At 41.9% G+C, this 21,327-nt stretch overlaps 1 protein-coding gene across 3 annotated transcripts in view; it reads left to right on the top strand.

Annotated features, from left to right (window-relative positions):
• The window catches only part of LOC124061636 (transcription factor SOX-6-like), a 97,842-nt gene that overhangs the window by 38,609 nt on the left and 37,906 nt on the right, over nucleotides 1–21,327 (top strand). For all 3 annotated transcript variants that reach the window (XM_046393701.1, XM_046393699.1, XM_046393700.1), the window contains exons 5-6: nucleotides 12,280–12,369; nucleotides 19,935–20,107. In XM_046393701.1, coding sequence (XP_046249657.1) covers nucleotides 12,280–12,369; nucleotides 19,935–20,107 — 263 coding nt within the window. The remainder of the gene's footprint in view (nucleotides 1–12,279; nucleotides 12,370–19,934; nucleotides 20,108–21,327) is intronic.

Here is a 21,327-nt window from a genome sequence, read left to right as displayed (position 1 = left end):
TTTATTGTTTGATTTCGAATGTTTGTACAGCTTCTGGCTTCAAAATAAGACTAAATAAACAAAAACTATAAAAGTGAACAATAAAAAAATGTATAAAAATGATTTGGAAAATAAAAAGATGAAAAGACAAAGAGATCAGCAGTGGATTTTACACACAGATTAATGCCCGAAAATGACGCAGATTTCCTGCATTTCTCCTCTTTGGGGCTGAAAAAGGGAAGAAGAAAAAATATACAGCTTGCTATTGAGTTCAGCTCTTCCTTTGCTAATTAGTGGAGACGCCATCCCAGAGGACCAGCGGCATTGATCACACTGCAAACACTTAGCTAAGAGAAAAACAAACGAGATAAACATTTCCAATATCTGGCACTCTGAATCATGCAGTGTTGGTATGAATAATAACTTTGTCTGTGGGCCTTGTAAACATTCGTGTGAATGGCTGTGGTCCTTGAAGACGCATTGTAAAAATGTCTTTCATGGACTGCTGTGGAAATGCAGTTCATTTAGAGCCTAATATAACCCTACATGTGGAGATTGACAAGTACCTCTGCTTTTTTTTTTTTTTTTGCCTAATGAGCTTAGTTAAAATGAGAGGAGGTGATCAATAGATGGCTGAAGCTGAATGCTTCATTAAGTGAGGTCTCCTTCAGAGACAAGCGATTACATTCAGAACTGCTGAGGGATAAATCTCCACACACCTTTGGAGTAATAATATTTCCTCATTTCATCACAAGTTTCACTGTACAGAGATGGGATTTCTCTTTCCCTTTCTTTTTCTATCCTTCAACTTCAGAAACCTTTGAAATCACTTCTGCCACATTTTGGAATCCCTCTTCAACAGACAGCCTTGCCCACATCCTGATTTAAAGCTTTGTTGTGTGCTACCGGTAAAGGCAAAGCATTTTCTGTCAGATTATTTGCTTTGTTAGAGGAATGTAAGGCAGATAGGAGTGCAAGGCCATCCTGGTAAATAGGCTTATGTACTGATTCCTGGCGTCGATCATTTTGTATTTCAAACGTTGCATGGCAGAAAGCTCCACAGGCCTGTTGCTCCAAGTCTTTTTTCTGTCTCTTCAGTGGTAGGTGTTCACTTATACTGACACTTAAAACATTTCCTTTTTTCCCCTGAATCCTCTTAGTACAACCAGTGATCATTTGCGCTCAAATGGCAAGCACATTAAAGCCTCAACAATGCCGTCTCTCTCCGTGTCCTCCGCCTCCTGCTGAAAACGGTTCAGTCAGCTGAGCTCTCTCAGGTTAGATTGGCTGTATGATCAAATGGAACAGACCCTATTAGCCACTGTGCACTCACTTAGCCTAACATGGCTGACCCCTCTGTGCAATGTAGCCCCGAGCTAAAGTGCGGATGATGTCGTTGTTAGCCTTCGCGCTGTGCTCACCCCCTGTCGGCACGCTGTTAGCTGTCTGCTACTCAGAGGAGCCCTAAGTGCCTGTGACAGTTCTAATGAATAGACATGGCCTCGCTTTGCAGTGTGGGAGATTTTTTTTCCACCCAACTGCCGCCTCAGCTTTTAAACGCTGCATCAAGAAGTCTTTAAGATTGTGTCAGCTAGCTGTACTGCCACACAGGTGCTTGCTGCAAATACACCCTTTCTGTCTGGACTTTCAGCGCATACAAGCCAAGTGGGTGAAGGTCCGACATTTCGCATTTATGTTGGGTTGTGCCTGCATTGTGTGAAGGTATAGATACAAAGACTTGCTGCAGACAAAAGGTGTCCTCTATACTGAGCTAAGGACTTAGCACTTATTAAACTGGTAGCCTGGCTACTGAATAAAATGTTTAAGGCCAGGGTGAGGGAACATCAGAAGCACCAGACATTCTGCAGACTGGAAACACTCCTCCATCCTCTGTCATTTTGTTGCTAAAAATAAGAGCTGAAGAGGATGGGAAATAAAAGGCTGTAATAAACAGAGAAATAACCCAAACAATAACCCATCTCTTAACATTGATAGGGTCCTTGTTAGCAATCATTAATCTGATTTCACCTTGTCTCCTTGAGCCCTCAGTGCAAAAAAGGAAAAGGCAGCCAGGAGTGGACACATTTATCTGAATGCCAAACCAAATCATTTTGCTCGGTGGACATTAAATCAAGAGAAGCGTGCAATCAAGCTCCCTTAGTGCTGATGAGTGAATTATCATTATCTGTATTGTTGTGCCTCCCAGGCCCCGACCCACTGTTAACAGGACCTGGCATGGGCACGGTGCCCTCATGCCAACTTAGTCAGCCATCTAATGTGCCTGGAGCAGCTCTGGCGCCTGACAAACACTTAACATCCCTCTAATTCCTGCTTACACTCGAGCCCGTATGAATTACTGTACAATTCACGTATTTCATTTGCAAATGAGATTGGGCTCAATTACCACTGCACTGTACCGCTGGGGAGTATAAAATGGACACCTGTGCGACTAATACATGAACGTGGACATAAACTGGACTGGACATATCTTTAAAGTGCTACAGATAACACAAATGCAGCACGTCTGCTGTTGTTTTGGTCTAAGATTAAAGACTGTAGACTAACCAACTGGGCAGAACGAGTTGCATTAAAACCATATTTAATTTATTATGTTTGTTATCAACCAATGATACAGTCTTAAATTTTAACATCACTAACTGCCCCTCCCATCATATGTCAAAGCGGAAAATCACAACTTCCAGTCAGACATTAGTGGCAACATGATGTGACGGTTCATGTCCGTGATCCAACAAACAAAAGCTTTCTTCTCATAAGCCATCATGACTGTCCTGAAATGATTCATTTATGCAGAAACTTGAACTCATAACAAGCAATTTTTCCTTCAGTGTGTTGGAGCAATGCACAAATGAAGGCCCTGTAGACATTTTTTTTTCACTCAGCTTCTTACGGTGAGAAATGGGGTCCCACAGGACCTCAAGTTGATTACTTCAGCTGTGCAATCTGGTGACAGTTGAGGGGCTGTTTGCTTGTATTGTCGGTTGTCACCACGTTGCCTGATCAAACTGCACCCACGCAATCCTGATGAAGCGAATTAGTTAAGTTGCACTCTTACAATAATAACGAGAATTAATAATGAGCATTAACTTTTTTCAAATTTGGAAGTATATTGTGCTAATTTTCTTTAACGTTATCCAAAAAATCAACTTTTAGGGCCTTACCTTAACTTAACTTAACTTAACTTAACTTAACTTAACTTAACTTAAACAACATAAACAAACAAATACATACAACACACAGCCTTCAGAATTCCAATTATAACAACCTGTCATGTTTGTCCTTTGTAATGTATGATGTTTATTGCATGTATGTTTCTCTCTCTCTCTCTTTCATCCTCTCTGTCCTGTCTACCTGTTCTTCTCCTCCTTTACCTGGCCAACTATCTGCAGGATGGTTCTCCCTTGTGATCCGGGTCCTGCTCAAGGTTTCTTCCTGTTAAAAGGGAGTTTTTCCTTGCCACTGTCTGCTTGCTCGTGGCTTTGGGCTCTGGGTCTCTGTAAAGCATCTAGAGACAATTTTGATTGTATAAGGTATTATATAAATACATTGAAATTGAAATTACCTTTAATTTTCACAAATACCTAAAGCCATTTTGGCTGAACTATCATTATAAATAGATAAACTGCATGCCAGGTGTGATGAGAATTCAGTCCAGGGTTTTCGGCTGATTGACTGCGTCGAGCACACCAACGCCATCTCATGACCTCTTGCAACTCCTTGTGCAGCAGCTGTTTCATGAGCCTTGTTCTTGTACTCTGTGTTTGAGCCTGTGCTGTCCAGTTTGGAGGAGTCTGCACAGTGTCTTGAGTTAAGGCCAGGCAAGAGCTGGGCACCCAATCACCCATATAATGGCTTCCCCAGCTGGAAGAGGAGGTCAGAGTGAGGCCAAGCCTGCTTCTAACCCTGCTCCTCTGTGACAATAGAGACATTCTGCCAGGCCCCACTTTGTTCTCTCTCACTGATGAAAGCCTGATTCAACATTTCTGCTGTTACTGCCACTCAAACTGTGAGAAGTATGTCCTCTCCCGGAGCGGGTTGGCACATTGGGAGTGATGCATAATCCTGTTCTATTCAGTTTGTCCCCATGTAAATATTCAGAGATGCTCTACCTGAAATAACACATTAGCTGTGAGATTTCTTTTGTTTCCGGGGCGCAAATGGATTTTTCTTCCGATTATCAACTTAGCTGCTAGCCCAGGCCTGCCTGTCTGCCTGCTTGCCTGTTTGACAGTTAAATCATCTGTAAACTTTTTCAGCTAAGCTCCAGATGAAGTGCATGACCGAACTTTGAACTTAAGCCGGCCCTTAGAGCCTTGTGTGCCTGACCTGCTTGTGTGCGTGAAGGCTTATGGATTCAAACACTCATGAGGGAGTAGTTGTGATGACAGCTTCACAGGCGAGTTGGGTGGACCCTGAGAATTAATTTTATTGGGTAATTAACAAGGTCTTGGCTCTGGCACTATGTTTGCCCTCTTGTATGGGATTGGCAGCTTGACTTGTGTTTGTGTGCAGGTACAGAGGCCTGGCATTTGGGATGCTTAGAACGCTGTCCCAACTTTCCATATCAGAGACAACAGGGCAGCACTGTGTGTGTGCACAAAGTCTGTCCTAACATACATTTTGCAAACCTAACTCACAAACAAAAAGTTAATTCATAAATCTTGAACTTTCAATCTAATTTTGCCGATCTCTGTGTTTGGAGGTCAGCGCTGCTCTCCTCAGCTCTGCCAACAGGCCGACTCCCCCTGGACTTTTGTGGTTGGTTTCAGTCTCTTCCTCTGTAATTGATAGGGATCTCTTTACTAATGATCAGCCGCAGCCAGTGGGTCTTGTCTACACATACAGTCAGTGGGATATGCCTGGTAGCGCTCTCCTGTTCAGTTTGGCTGCAGGCCAGCCAGCATATGGTACGAGGGCATGAGATGTGGTTTGCCCGAACAGTTTTGAATGTCATCCAAAAGAATCAGATTAAATTGTGATTTTATCAAGTCCCCCTTTTTCTTCATTTCAGTGAAATGCCAAATTATTCACCTGATAATTTAGCATCTGGCAAAGGCCAAAATGATATAACTGTAATGAAAAAACTGTTGGCTGTGTGAAAGCCAAGATGCATGTTTGAAGCGTTTGACGGCGCTCTTCAAATACTTTCATCTGTATAATATATTTTATATATTACCTTATATATATACCGTGGTTATATAATATATGTATAATATATCAGCAGTACAAATTATATTTCTTTTTAAAATTCATTTGAAGGCCAATGGTGCACAATCAGAGCCTCTTGTGTGCTCCACCCGCCAAACCCTGCTTCACTGTAAACCAGGGTGAACGTTGTCTTCTGGAGGCAGGAAACATAAAGATTAAGGTGAAAATCATTTTGAAATTGTGATTTTTTTTAAAAAAATATGGGAATTATCAAAGAAAATCTGTAAAAATCCAACACGATAGGCCATAATAAAAGTGCCCCGAGCACATCTCCACAAACAGTCTGAACCCGACTGCAAAACGAAACAGTTGACGGTGAACCTCAGTGTTGTGTTTCTGAATTGAGTGGTTGTTCATGCAAAGTGCCTGTTGACAAAATGCTGGTTGAGCTTGAATCACAAACGATGTAAGGAGCAAAAGCTTCCTGTCCACTTCATCAGGATCGGGACCGAAACTGAGGTGGGTGGTTGGGGTTTCAGGCATCCATGTTGGATCCACCTTCCTCCTTCCCCTGTCCTCTTTGGTCAGCTGTGGAGCAGTTGTGGACACACCACCAGCCTGCCTTGCTGATGTTTGCCCCCCCCCCATCTTTTCTCTGTGACCTAAACTGGAGGGCCTGCCCACATCAACTCCCCTGAGGGCCCGACCAAAAACAACGCTTCTATTGTGTCTGAGCCACACATTGCACTGTATGTATGTGTGTTTGTCTGCGTCGGTGTGTGTGCTAAGGAGGGTAGGGTTTCATATATCATGCCTTAAGTGGAACCAGAAGCACTGGTCTTGAACTGGTGTTTTGGAAGCGTGCGTTCAACAAAGATCCTGGTTTGTGAGTGTATTCAGTTTCCAGTTGTTTTGATTTATCATTTGCATTTTTATTTAGCTTCTGAATTCCTACAAGGTTTCAATCCAACCACACAAAATGGATTCTTTTTGTATTAAAAAAAGAGAATTTTATTAAAAAAAACCCTCAAAACTTCATAAACAGACAAAAAAGGGGAAAAAAAACCTGTGAGAGGAGACAAAAAGAAATAAAACATGAGAGCTCTGTCATTAACTAGTGAATAGATGTTTTACTTAACATTTTAAATTAATTAAATCCAATGTGACCTTGTTGCTGCATCATACGCCCAAGCTTGCACAGATTTTAAAGCTCATCAGTCACTCAGCCTGATTGAGGTGGAAAAGTTTGAAAATATCTGAAAAATGTTGGGGTTTTATCCCTTCATAAAATAATTGAGAAATGAAATCAGCCAGTAATAAGACATACCGTCTCGAGTTAGTTAGGCTTTGAAAAGCTTGATTGGAACACAGTCTCTTTCCTCGGTGGACAAACATGGTTTTCGGACACTGGGACTGCAGTGGTTGTCGATATCAGTGCTGTAATGCGGGGCAGACCTGACCCCTCTGGCTGCACAGCAGGGATCAGCAGCCGGGCTTTTCTAGTATTAAGCTCACACCTCCAGTAGAAACACTATCCTCTGTCTAATTCAGGGCTGCAGGGTTTCGACCCGGCGCCTTCGGCAGCACGGCCACTTTATATCACATAAAGTACTTCACACCGCTGGGAGGGAGTACTGTGTGAGTATTTTTAGCGTGGGTGGCCCCAGTGGGAATCAAGGCCTCACCCAGGCGAGGTTGGGGCCAGGCTTAATAATCTCAGCTGCAGGTGAAGTGAAATACAGTAAATATTTTTTACATGTGTACAAAGTCTCTCAAAAACTCCTCCCCGATGCCATATATGTTACATTTACTCTGTTGTGATAAAAACTGTGGAATAAACATGTATAACACATTATCAGGGCCTTAAAGCATTAGTGAACATTATCTGTAAACACCGACACATTTTCTTCTATAATAAACTATCTTTGAGCTTTGGACAGGACAAAACAAGCAATTTAAAGTTTTTTAAATTTTAAGTTTTCACTAATTTTTCTTTCTTTGTTGTGATAAAACTTCGACTGGTGCGCTCATCACAGATGAACACATGAGGCTCATACAGGTGGCTTAGTGTGTCAGAGGAGAACGTGTGTGTGAGTGTGTGAAGAGGTGGTGTATGAGAAGAGGGTTACCCAGGGCTACTACCCCTCAGAAGCCCACATGCACCTCCACCCCCACCACCATCCGAGCCAGGAGGGCCGGCTACTTTCTCAGGCCATGTTCAGCGACAAGAGAGTCTGGGTGTCATCTGACAGATGAAAATAGTGTGTGTGAAATGGACACCGTGCTAACATGCAGCCAGGCTAACCACTCTGCAGTTTAATGGTTTTACAACACTGAGAGAGCAGTGATAGGCCATTGAAAGTGTGTGTGTGTGTGTGTGTGAGATAAACAATTAAACGTCTCAGCAGCGTACTGGCATTCTTTAATCAGTGTGTGTGGTGTTTGTTGTGTGTTCAAGTGCTTCAGAGTGCAACAGTGTTCTCATATCAGTGTGTGTGTGTGTGTGTGTGTGTGTGTGCGTGTTCATCTGTGTGTATCTTTTTCCTCTTCCTGGCTGGCCTGGCTCCTCATGTTTGGACATATGTTGAGTTTTATTTCACTGAGACATCAATCCTGCTAGCCAGCTGTTAGGACAGCTGCTCCCTCTGTGCCTCTCTTGCTCTGTTTCACTCGTCCACTCTACAAGACGCTCTCTCTCGCTCGCTGTCTTTCTTCCTATCTGTCTGTTTCTGTCAGCTGTCTGCCACGCACTTCTCCTCCTTTTTTCTTAAACGTCTCTTCTGTCATTCGACCCTTCTCACTGTCTTTGCTTCTGTGGGTTTTTGTGTTATTTATCTTTACGTCTGTTCAGTTATTCTCCTCCTTCTCCTTCTTTCTTTCATTCTGATGCTGTGGGGTCTGCAGCTGAAGTCACACCACTGACATAAATTTGGAAGTGCAAAGTGTAGCTGTCAGCTTCCATTTACACATATTCAGTGGTGAAGTTAAGACATGAAGTTTCTTTTTTTTTCTGTTGTAGATGTGTTACACAAACATCAAGCAGCCACTAGAACATTGGCTTTTTGTTATTTTTAACATTAACTAATTTTTCAGATTAATGTTTTTCTCCCTTTACCTTGGCGTTTGACTGCAGACTCGGGAGTTCCCGAGCTTTGGCAGCGTGTGTGAGAGAGAAAGTGAGTGAAACATATGCTATGTTTCCATCCAAACGTCCACTGAATTATAGGGGAGCTTTTGAAATGTCATCAAATAAAAAAAAAGTGAATTAAGTATACTTCTGAAAAGCAAATAAACTGGCTTCCTGAGTGTAGACCGACTGCAGAAAACAAATGGAAAGTTTCTCTCAAGAATTGTTCATTCGTGCATTTGAATTGGTCAAATTTCTCACTTTCACCTGAAGCCAAACGCCAGAAGAGTGAATGAAGTTACTGACAAGACAACCACGAGGGAGACTTGACTTCTCTTGGCACTGAAAGAAACAACATGCTTGATATTTCACTGAATTTTCAGGACAGTTTTAGACGTTTTTAAGGCGATGTCTGAGCTTTACTGATTCAAGCAAATGTTTCCAAGACAAGAAGCTTTTCCACTGAAAAGCTCTTGGTTACTGTAGTGTCTGAATCGTGAGCCATATCAGAGCAAAAAAAAAAAGACGCAAACGTCTTGATTTGTGAAAAATGAGTTTCAGTAAAAGCGAAGGCCTTAACACAAGGCTTACATTAACCAGTATACTCCTGTGTTTCTACACTGGGAAGACTTTGAAATAGGAATAAACTATCGTTGTGTTCTATTGAGATATTTTATTGAAAAGCTCACTTCATGAGAAGAAACAGAGAGAGTAAAAGACAGAAAAAGGGGAGACTCGGTCTGAGTGGAAGCCTGTTGCACACTGTGTTGTTTTTGGCAGTGGCTGTTTGGGAGTGTTGATGCCTGCCTGAGACACACACACACACACACACACACACACACACACACACACACACACACACACAGGGTATGTTGCCCGTGGCTCATGTAAAACACCCAAAACATTGTCTCTTGGCAGCTTGGCGTGGGGACAGGTGATAAAAGTGTGTTTACTCTAAATACCAGCAAGCTTACTGGCTGCCTCGGCGCTGATTTACTACAACTCTCTCTCGCTCTCTCTCTCTCTTTCTCTCTCTCTCTCTCTCTCTCTCTTTCTTTTTATCCATGTCTTACCTTCACCTTCCTTCTCTGCCTCCTTCACTTCATTTTATTGCTCACTCATCTCTTCTCTCTGTCTCTCCTCTCTGTCTTTTCCCACTGGTGCTGGTCTACAACCAAAGAGAAATGTCTCACAATACTAGTTTTTTTTTCTATTATTAAGTTTAAAATAATAGAAATGAAAAACACTTTTATCAACAGTTTATATTGTCCATATATATTTAAATATCAATATGGTTTCTCATTTTCTCCTTGCATTTTCTAGCTCCATCATTTCTCTTCCTCTCGTATATTTTCTCATTTCTCCCCTCACTCCTCGCTTCCTAGCAGAAGACCTTCATCATCTTGCTCCTCGACTCACCTTCCCTCCTTTTACTCTTCATCTGCCCTTCTGTCTCTCCTCACCCCATTCGTCCTCCGTCTCCCTCCTCTTCTGTAAACCATCCATCTTCTGCATTTCTCCTCTATTTGATGAAGGAGTCGGCATTCAGACAGCAAGGAATTTTTATCCACCCTACAATCTAAACAGCACTTGATCCCCAACTCGGTCTCGGGGACAGATAGAGAGCCATCTAGGGTAAAACATCTCCTTCTCATCCCTCTCATCCTCTTCTCATCCCCACTTACACCTCAGACCTCCCATCCCCCACCGTCGCCCCGTCTGATCTGTTTATCGGCACGGGGGGTATAAATTGTGCGTCCGAGTACACACACGGTTGACTTATGCGGATGTATGTTGGAGTTACAGGTTGTATTTTCTCTTTTAAGTGCTCCCATAAATTTCATTCCCTAATTTTGTTTTATACGAGGCCCACTGGAAGAGTGCACATTGGCGTCTTTAGGTCTTGTGATGAGGAAGAAAAAAAGAAGCCTCTCATCCTCCAGCTTTGTCCCTAAACTGGCTGTAAATATCACCCACTGAACAAAATGTACACAAATTCAATGGAGCCACTTGTCCAATGTATCTATGAAAAACTGGGTGGATTCCTTTGTCCTGGGGGTTGGGAAATTAAATTAATTACCTTATTTTACTGCTCTGTGTGCCAACTGTCTGGAAATACCCTCTGTTTTTTCCCAAATATGGGAAACCACCATCACATATTCCTGTAGTTTTTAAAGTTGTTTCTTTGTGGGGTAGCTGTCTACCACTCCCCCCTCTCTCACTGCCATTGTCCCCCCTTTTGTTTACACTGATCCCATGTGATCTGGACGGCTGCATTAGCTTATTTACAACAATCATAATCTGACTGTAAACATGCAAGGCTTTAATGGACTCAATGAGGAAGTTGTGCTCGGCCGGCGGACTGCATGTCTTGACCTAACAATGGGCCCATACGCACAAACTAAACATTAAGCCATTCACAATAGGCCATGTGCCCTTATGAATGCCTATAGCGCCTTTTTCAGGATAAAGGCACCACAAATGAGCTATTGTCTGACTTAACCATTCTAAATCAGGCAAGCCCTCAGGGGCATGTTTTCCACACAGCACCCAAGAATGTCTCCTTTTTGTGTGTGTGTGTGTGTGTGTGTTCGTTTTTGACGTCCTTGGTGACTGAGGCTTCGGCTTGGGGCCCTGCATGACCGTGACTCCATCTGTGGCACGTCCGCTGGCATCAAATCCAGAGTATACACACAAACCCGGGCAGAATGTGAATGTGTGTGTGAACATGTACAGGATGTAGAAGGTTTCACAAACACACTCACAAAAGGTATTCCTGAAAGTGGTGGAAGAACTTTTTAGATTTTATATTTAAAAGGTGAAACCCTTAAGATTTCAGATCTTGTCGATATGATGTTGGCTGTCGTTACTGGTGGCAACTGCATCATGTTTTAATGCAATGACAGCATCCCTTTTTTATTTTAAAGCACGCCTGAACAAACAATGAGCCACGAAGATTCATCGTCACATTGCTGAAATCAAGAACACTAAAGAAGACACTCAATAATGTTGTAATTGTCTGCATCATGTAAAATGCATGCATGCAATGGGTCTCATCCAGCACATGTATACATCATTTCCTGGGAATCCAGCTTTTGCCTGTATAGGCAATTTAAATCCTGCAAGGGGAAAGGCAGACCAGCAGTAGTAGAAGCAGTGAAATTATTTTCTATTAAGAGCAGAGATTTCTTGGAATTACCTCTGGTACCTGACAGCATTCACACTTTGTGCATTTATATCTCGGTGTCTTTCATGGACAAGTCACACACAAAGACATGTGCAGATATTTGTCTGTCTGTTTGTCTCCCTGCTCTGGTGAAGAATTGAAAAGTTCCCATTGTTTAAGTAAAGTTCACAGCAGGACTCCAATTGAACAAATGAGACCTTATGAATCTTATGAGACCACGTGTCTCTGATGTCTGTTATCCTGAGGCTATGAGACACATTGTGAGAAAGAGGACAGCCACACATAAGACCCTGTCTCAGAACAATGCAGACATTCTCATTTTGTCAGCTGGGTGGCTGCTACATTTTTATTTTTTATTTATTCAGTAAAAGAGGGAGGATATGGTTGTTGTTCTCATTTTTAAGAATGTGTCAGTTCATCATAAGAATTGGTTCTTTTCTCTCTTGCCCTTTTCCCTCTGTCTCTCCTTTCTCTTTGTCCACTTTTATCCTTCTCTTGCTTCTGGTGTGCGATTTACAGTTGAAGTTCGTTGTCGTTAATCAGTCCTCTCAGATGTCTTAAGTAAACCTGCAGCTTTATCTCAACAGATGGTGTGTGCATCACGTTTGAAAAAACCACCCAGAGATCTTTGCAATCTAACTTCAAAACTGTTCACAAAGCTGTAGTCCCCAAGGGTACGACGATGTGACAGTTACGAGCAGAATTTTATGCTCGATGTTGAACTTTGTGGATCTCATTCACAAACTCTCGATGAGTCTGTGTGGTGAGCTGTGAAAAGACACCAAGAGTAACGGTGTTTTTTGCTTTTGTCTTCCTTCAGAACCAACCTGCATGGAGAGGCTCCTCTCTAAGGAGTGGAAGGAGCGCGTTGACCGTCTGAACGCCAACGAACTGCTGGGGGAGGTAAAAGGTAAGAGAGGTCTCAGGTGGGAGAGAAAACATCCACCACATCCAGTCAGCACCCACATGCAAAACTACTAGCTAAAAAGTATGTAAGCAAGAAAAGAGCAAGACAGAAAACCTCAAGTCCCAATCTTCAGAGGAACTTCTCCTCATTCTCTGTGGCTCACCCAAATTGCATGTATAGAAAAAAAAACGAGGGCACCATTTTGCAAAGCCAAATTCAAGGGTAAAAAAAGCGCTCAAATGTGTTGTAATTGTCTCCTCCATGTGCATACTTTCAGCATATTTTTGCATATGAAAGCAAAAGAGTAAATCGTCAGCAGGCCTACCTGTCACTATCGAAAGAGCAGCGAAGGCCGGTTTACGCACTACAGGTTATAATAGTAACTTTGATTAAAGGGTGTGTATGAAGGGGGAGGCTGCACACGCTCCAGTATTTTTGTCAGCAAATAGCGTTTATGAAGCTATAAATTGCACAAGGCGAACGTATTCTTGACCTGCTCTGGTATTCAAAAGTGAAAATAGCAGCATTATGTTAAAATCTCATTCAACGGCTGCAGCCGGAGGGTGGGGAGGGAATCAAAGGACCTCCTTTGAAAGCAAAGAAGGACGCCATTTTTAATGATGACCAAACACTCTCACTTTCTCCTGGTCTGGTTTTATATTTTGCTTGTTTTGCTGATCAAGAAGCAGCTCAGGGTTAAGTTTAGACATAGGAAACTGGTGCACATAATTTTTGTGTTTTATCCATGGAAAAGGAGACTATTATCTTTATTTTTAACATTAAAAGGAGCATAAAATCTCCAAAAAACAAGGCAAAAATTGCAGCATTTATTGTTGATTGTTTTTACCTCGGGGCATAATAAGCTGCTCATTTCTTTTTATTGTCTTTGTCTCTCTTCACTTCCTTGTTGCAAGAGAGCCGTGTTCAGTGTGATTTATGGTGAATGTTGTCCTCCCAAGGATGCACGAAGAAATAAAATGATAAAAGTAGTTTTGGTATGAAAAGTAGTAAAATTAAACATTGAGTGTCAGTGATGCTCACTAGCTAGAGATCAAAATGAGGAAACCACACATCCCTCTAACCTTACTCAGTCATGAATGGAGAAGGAGAACTGCTTCAGCTCTGAAGTCTTAAAACATTGTCTTAAACGATTTGAACCCACCGACAGCCATAGAATGAAAGAAAAACAGCAGGAAACGGTAGAAAACGTGAGACTGGTGATTCAGATGGAGAACTGCTTTCAGTCTCAGCAGATTCTGTTTGTGTGCTGTGACGTCGGTCGCTAACGGCTCGGGCTCTGCAGTCGAGCTCCTCTCAGTGAGATGAATCGTTTGTGATCGTCTCCTGTTGAAATGGCAGGCATTTCCTCTGTGGAAAGTGTGGAAAAAAAGGATGAGAGCCTTCCTCAGCAGAACAGCGCCGACATTGACTTTTACTCCAGGGCAGAGACATGAATCTCTGTCTCTCTGTTACTGTACCTGACCAGTCGTTATGAGACACTCTGGGTTAGTGCAGCAGATGAATAAAGAAATTTACCAAAGGTTTTGTTAGACAGAAGCTATTGGCCCAAGTTTGAAGCTCAAAATTCATTTAATCCAATTTATTTTCATTTGGACGTAGGTCCAAATTGGAGAATATTTTATCTCGGGATCAATGCCTGAATCCAGATCTAATGTTAGATCACTTTCCTCACAGACCTGTTTTATTTTTTCTGTGTATTTTATAAAGAAACTTTCTTGGTGGATTATTCTGTTGGCTGAGTCTCTCTGTCACTCTTTCGAGTGTTTCTGCCTTAACAATGGGCCACAGTATTGATCATGTGATTCTGATTCTTTAACTTTTCCCCGCTAACAGAGGTCTTTTTATGTCTGCCCTCTCTGAACATATTCTGCTCTCTCAAATCAGCGTTTCAAACTGGCACTCAGATCGTCGCCACAGCAGAACTCAGCTACAGAAAAAAAAAGTCTTTTCTCTGTGTGGTGAAAACAGAGGAAGGACAAAGCAGCAGCAAAGGCAGAGCAGCATTAAAAAGGAAAAAATGCATTAAAGTTCGATTGCTACCTTGAGGTAAACCTCTCAGACAGGACTTATTTTCAAGTGCCGTACAAAGAGCCAGATCAGAACACCATGATGTCTGATGTTAATTACATAGTGTATAATATTTTAAAATACCAGTCTGACTGGGTAGAGGCAAGAAATTACATTTATATACTACAAATTTCTAATGTTTTGAGGCCAACCGGATACCAAGGAGCTGTTGTTAACTAAAGTATCTGGCAATAATGTTGATCTTGAATTTATGAGTAAATCATATTCATTTGTTTTCCATTAAAATATCTAATCTCATTATACAGTATCTACACGTACAGTATCATTACTATCCAGAAGACATTTTCATGGTTATGTGTTTGTGCAGGCAACATTTGGTTAAAGGTCTGAAATGGTTGGTTGGGATCTGGTTTAATACAGAAAAAAGTTCAAAGTGACTTGAGACATCAGATTTTTTTTTATTGATAATATTTAACTAAAATTACAATCTTGCTTTACTTACTTTTACTTTTGTTAAACATGACTACAGATGGGAGTCTGGATTCTGGTCCAACACATAATGTGGGCAGTAAATAAACATTTATCTCCACAGCATAGCAGGGAAACAAATTAGTGATGTAATATAAATGTATATATAATATAAATGTAATTTCTAGGAGACAGGATTTGTGGAGGGGACACCTGGAAGTAAGTGCTGTCTGACTGAATGCGAAACTCTCTACTGCTCTACCAAAATGACTCATGAATTCTGATCATATTTAAAGGTGCCCTGTTTAGTCATCTTGTAAACAAACACAAGTTATGTTTACATTCGGTGTGATTCAGCAGGTCTCACCAGCCTGCCAAGTGAATTTCCTTTCACGTGAAAAACATTTTAAATCCAGCAGTGTTTACATGCACGTTCACAAGCTTGCAGTCTGTTTCTTCCCTGCCTTTGTGGCACATTGCAGCATATTTTGGCACATTACCATCACCTGTGATCAGTGGAATAACGTGACACAACCGTCACCCACACGGAGAAAAACCGCTCACAGGGAGGCTAATAGTCGCCAGAGAACTTTTAATAGACAACAATAAAGGCTGACATTAAAGGCTCATATTTCACTTTACACAAGATAATCGTCACTGTGCTAAATCACAGCTTCAATCCAACGTTTCACTGCAGGTAATTCATTTTTTCTGACTGTTGAAAGGTCAATATGACATTACATTGTGACAGAAAACCCTGTTGTGGTCTTTTTAAATCATTTTGACTGAGGTTCAGTGGAGGCAACCGAAGCGAAGACAGCAACATGCGTGTCCGATACATGAAGTTGGAATGTGCGGTGTATCGATTTCTTGTGTGTTAGTTCAAGACCCTAATGCATTTACGAGTACAGGCTGCGTGTTTGCACAGATGTAGCATGTGCAGTTTCATGCGTTCACTTAACGAACACGCATGTCTCTGTTCGTCCAGCTGCGTCCTGACCAAAGAAACGCTCTGATTGAATTCATGGGTCCAAGTCTTTTATTTCTCGATGGCTGAGATGCAGCTCGGTGTGGCTGACCTAAATACACAAACACAACTGTTGCTCTGTGCCTCCTCACACAACAAGCCAAACTTATTTGTTTAGTCACAGTTATTTTTAGGGTGATGGAAACGGATGACCCTTTTTTTTCTTTTTCTTTTTTTTTTATATTTACTGGAATTTTCATTAGCACTCACTAATGCACTTCAACATGCTTGTAATGCTTTTTGTGGTAGTTATACTGTATATGTACACTTTTTTTTTTTTTTTACTACAGGGTGTCTCGCTCAGCGTGTCACACACACACGTCTCGGAATGCATCCATAGTGACCTTACTCAGGACATTTAAAGACTTCAGTTGTGTGTCACTAATTGCGTTGTTGTTAGCTTGCAGGAGTTGAAGCCACTTGGTCCTCTGCTGCTGTAACCAGACTGCTTCAATGTGCCAACATGTCTTCACTAACAAAACTGTATTACCAGGTTGAATTTGCTTTCAGCCATTCGCCTTCCTCTCACAGTGGTTAAAGTGGTAAAATTATAGTTTTGCACAAACTTTAATCTCTTGAGGTGCCATCATTGAAAGCTGGGGGAAAAAAATAAGAACAATTGCATCAACATATTGTTAGGAGGATGCCTAATTTCTGAAAAGAGCAGTAACTCCGGGAAATCATGAAAAGTCATAGCTTGTTCTTATTCAAACTTTATTTATCTCCATTTAAAACATTGTGACCGAAAACTTATTTTAGTTTGCAATAGAAATAAGTGTGTGCACTGTTCTGTAGCACTTCTTGGTGAAACTTTTCCACCACGACCAAGCACACAATTTTTAAACACATTTGGGCATTTTTAATTTTTTTTTTTTATTTTTAAAAGTTAAAAATGCTCATGGGAACAGATGGGTAAAAAGTGTTTGATTATGCTGTCAGATGCAGGAGCTCGAACATCTGGCAGCAATAATCACACTGACATTCAAGAGTCAAATCAGCCGTCGTATCCAGCACAATTTTTTAATTTTTTTATATGTGCTACTGACTATTAGGAGCAGTGAGCTGTGTGCACCAAACCTGAATGTGTGCAGATTCAGTTTGATATCTTTTTCTCCCTGAGGAGACGGTGACACTTGTTTTGACAAAATTTAGTGAACATGTTTGTCCTGGGGCCTGTGGGCTGATGGGAAGTCAAGTGTCAGAGTGTTTGTTGTGGTGTCACACTGAGGAGAAGGTTTAGAGGAATGCTGGGAGTTTGGCGCAGAGATGCCGTCATGACACAAGATGGTTTGGCAAACGTTCAAAGAGAGTGTGGGTGATGGTTTGTTTCTGTGTTTTTCTGTTTGAAGGTTTCTGGCATGGCATGTGTGTGTTGTTGGGGGTGTTTGAATGACTGTTGGGGCAAATGGCTGTATTATGTCATAAGTCTTGTTCAGAAAAATACAATGTATTTCCAAATTTTCAGCGTTTCCTTATCACATCGTAAATTTTGTTACATTCTAAGCCAAATAATGGGCATGAATATATGCAGGACTGTTCTTGGTCATGAAAAGCTGACATTTTGGAGATTTCATTGGTTTTCACGGGACAGTAAGTCTTTCTGGCTTTTGCTTGAAAAAACAGGGAACAGAGATAGTAGCACAAGTAGCATAACAAAGACGGAAATAAAGCAAAAATATATATATATAAAAAATAAAAATTATAGAGTACGGTTTTATAAATGCATGAGTAGGCAATGACAGTATTTGTGGTTTCGTATTCTGCTGTTGCATATAGTGATGCAGCAATACTATTTTATGACTTGTGATATTAATATGTTAGAATTAAAGAAAAAATTAGATTAGATTCCCACAAATCAAAAAATCCTGTATAATGAAACAAACAACTAAGAAACAGCTCACATAGACGTAAGAGTTGTGACACTGTGCTCCAGTGCTGGTTCAGAGACAGATAATCCTCACGATCCAAACCGAGTGAGAAAACAGTTAATGGCTTTGTGTTTTGGCTGGTGCCCTCAGCAGGTGTCGGGAATAATCCTGATGGATGGAAAACGGAAAACGTCAGAGATGATTATTGGTGCCAGAAGCGCTGGAGGAACGCAAGACGTCGCGTTTGGAATGCACAACCCGCAATCCACAAAGATGAATCATGGCACTGCAGTCGTAGTTATCGAGATTACACAATAGACTTTACTTCTCTGCAAGGAATGTAGGCAAAGAAGAAGAAGTCTGTGGTGTGTGTGTGTGTGTATTTTCAGAAATGACAGCATTATAAAGTATCCATCAGTGTTGCAAGACTGATTTGGCCAATGAGACTTAGGGAGGGGTAGAAGGGAGGAGGATAAGAGTGGTGATAAGAGCAACAGAGGGGAAGAGAGAGGAGGAGATGGACAGAGGAGAAGTTACTGAGAGAGCTGATGAGAAAATAGGGGAGAGAGAAGAGAGGTGGTGAGCAGAGAGAAACTGAAAAGACAGATGAACAGCAAAGAGAAAGAAGTACATGAGTAGAAGGGTGGAGATGATGAGAAGAAAAGTTAAAGGTCCAGTGTGATTTAGTGACATCTAGTGGTGAGGTTGTACATGGCAACCAACTGAACACTCAGTTAAAAAGCCCACTCTGGAGCCAACTGTGCTGGGCTACTGTGGAAACATAGAGGAGCAAAGAAAGAGCAGAGAAAAGGCAAGTAAAGGCAAGAAAAGGAGAGGAGAGGAGAAGAGAGGATCTGGACTTGGAAACTGATGGGGAGCTTGTCTGGGGAAACTCGAAAATGAAAAAATGAAAGCATGAAAAAATAGACAAGAAGAGAAGAATGTTGCCTTTGATACAGGGGTGCTGAGGGGTAATTTCTGTGTGTGTGTGTGTGTGTGTGTGTGTGTGGGGTGGGGGGCAGCACAATAGGGGCCTGACAAGACTACAATGGAGACTCTGTTAGTATGCAGGTAGTGTTGGGGCCACCCTGCAATCTCCCTACATGGCCCCAGGGCAGGACCTTACACACACACACACACATACACACACACACAAACAAGAGCGAGAACTTGTAAACAAGTTAAACTTCAGTGTGAATGTGTACAAGTTTATGTTGTACACACACACACGCACAAAGAAGATGAACTTGCATGTTCACACCATTCGCACAGTAGCGAACACAACAGACCCTCAACGATTCAACATGGATTCAAGTTTTTCAGCAGCGGCAGGTTAAGAGCTCCACGTCGCTGAAATGTCCCAGCACCCTGCTGATGTGCTCTTACCAACACGTTTATGTGTTGCATGTGGCAGCATCCATATTACTGCTCGGATTCTTTTGGCAATCGGCCCTGGCTGGTGCTTGGACTTGCAGTTCACCATCAGGATCAGCTTTACTGGCCAAGTGTGGGCACCAACACGCAGAGTTTGACTCAGTTCACTCGCACACAGAACAGTTAAAGGGAAAATAGAAGATAAAAACAAGGACGGCAAAGTTGCGTATGACCCGGTGAAGTCCCTTGCTGTTGACAATGACATAACTGACAGATAATTGTGAAAGTAAATGTTGCTGTCTGTTGTGAGACATTGTAATCTGCTGATTACCAGTCTTACCAGTGTTTGCCCTCCTTCCTGACTAAAACCTTTCAAGAATGTCTAAATCATAAACCTGACAAAAGCTTATAAGAGCTGCTTCTTTTCAAAATTCACCTCAAAGTGATTTGATTGTTTTTGGGTGCAGACACTGAACGATAAACACGGATGGCATGCAGGGACTAGACATAAGATAATTAGTAGTAATATGTAACTACAAGTCAGATGATTTATGGGAACTTGGGAACAGTCTCATGCTGGCCAAACACGTTTTTATTTCTTCTTCTTCTTTTGTTTTTAGCAGTGTAAGTACCTCTCTTTAGCAGACGAGCAATACAGAGAATTGAGCATATAGTTGTTGCCATGGACTGCACGTCTACCACAAACTAAATACTGTATCATGTTTTCAGTGTCAAATTATAACCCCTCCTTCACTTGCACTTTTCTTCTCAATCCTGTCCAGGTACGCCAGAGTCACTGGAGGAGAAAGAGCGCCAACTTTCCACCATGATCGGTCAGCTGATCAGTCTGAGGGAGCAGCTCCTCTCTGCCCATGACGAGCAGAAAAAGATGGCGGCCTCACAGCTGGAGAAGCAGAGACAACAGATGGAGCTGGCCAGGCAGCAGCAGGAGCAGGTAGGGTGGAGTGCAGGCTCTGAGTGTGGTGGGGTTGATGTTGTCTTGGTAGTCGTGTCAAGAAATAAAAGAAAAACAGAGTTTAGGTAGTGTATGTACAGTAAAGTTCATGTATTGTGCCTCTCTTATGGCCTCTCTTCATAGACTGCACATCTAAGAGGGATGAGCAGCTCGCTTGAAGAGTGATGTTCTCATTTATTTGCAGATGTTTATGTCAAGTAAATTTATGCGTGTGTCCCAACCCACTGGTTTAGATGAGGTGGTTTGACTGTGAGTTTAAACATGGCCTAGCTGGACTCTGTTCTCGTGATGCTGCCGTGTTCCCTGTCACAACTGGATGATGGAATGATGGTTCTTCTTAAAGTATGTGTTTTGTGTCTTTGCGGCTTCAAAAGTTGCAGAAATAAAGTTACTGATGCTGATGTGTGTGTCAGACGTAGAAAAACTAGTTTGTGACACACAGAAAGAGAGAGAGAGAGAGAGACTGAGCAGAGAGGTGTTCAGGTGAGCTGCTCTTTGTTTTTTTACGACATGTTACTGTAGGTCGGCATACGACAGGCTCTGTTTGGACAAGTCCACACCTCCCATCACAACACATTCCACCTTTCACAGCTTCACAAAGGAACAGGGGAGATGGAGAGAGTGAAAAGAAAGACAGATTCCAATATCAGCCAGTCATTTGGCTGTTGAGACTTGATAGGATAATGCCCTACAGACAAACCCTGAGAAATCTGCCTTTAATGAAATATGACATGTGTGCAAATGGGGCGCCGCCTCCTATTCAGCAGCCTGTAATTACATTTCAGAATAAATATACTAAACGGCTTCTCAGGAAAAAAAAAAGAGATGCAGCTGCTTTACTTTTCTGGCTCTTAGTGGGCGGGATCACGCGGTTGACGTTCTGCCCCTTTAAGGATTTTAACCTCACGCGATTGGCTGGCCCCAACTGACCACGACATTCAACCCTTCAGTGTTTGACTTCAGGTGTCTTTTATTGGACAATTTCACATCAAAACAACAGAGGAAATAATAACTATGATCAGCCCTCTTACTGATGAGTGATGATGGGTGTATGAGGGTGGGGGTCCTGAGGCATGCTGGGTGTTGTTCTCCAGCCTGGTAAACATGTCAGTCTCACAGGTTCGCTGTCAGTTAAGAGATTTGTTCAGGAACTGTCCATGCTGCTAATTGGATGAATTCGACGTACATCCATCACGCTG

This window comes from Scatophagus argus, chromosome 7, assembly GCF_020382885.2.
Source record: "Scatophagus argus isolate fScaArg1 chromosome 7, fScaArg1.pri, whole genome shotgun sequence".
Lineage (NCBI taxonomy): Eukaryota > Metazoa > Chordata > Actinopteri > Scatophagidae > Scatophagus > Scatophagus argus.
Note: the sequence above shows the minus strand (reverse complement) of the source record. Positions and strands in the feature narration are given on the sequence as shown.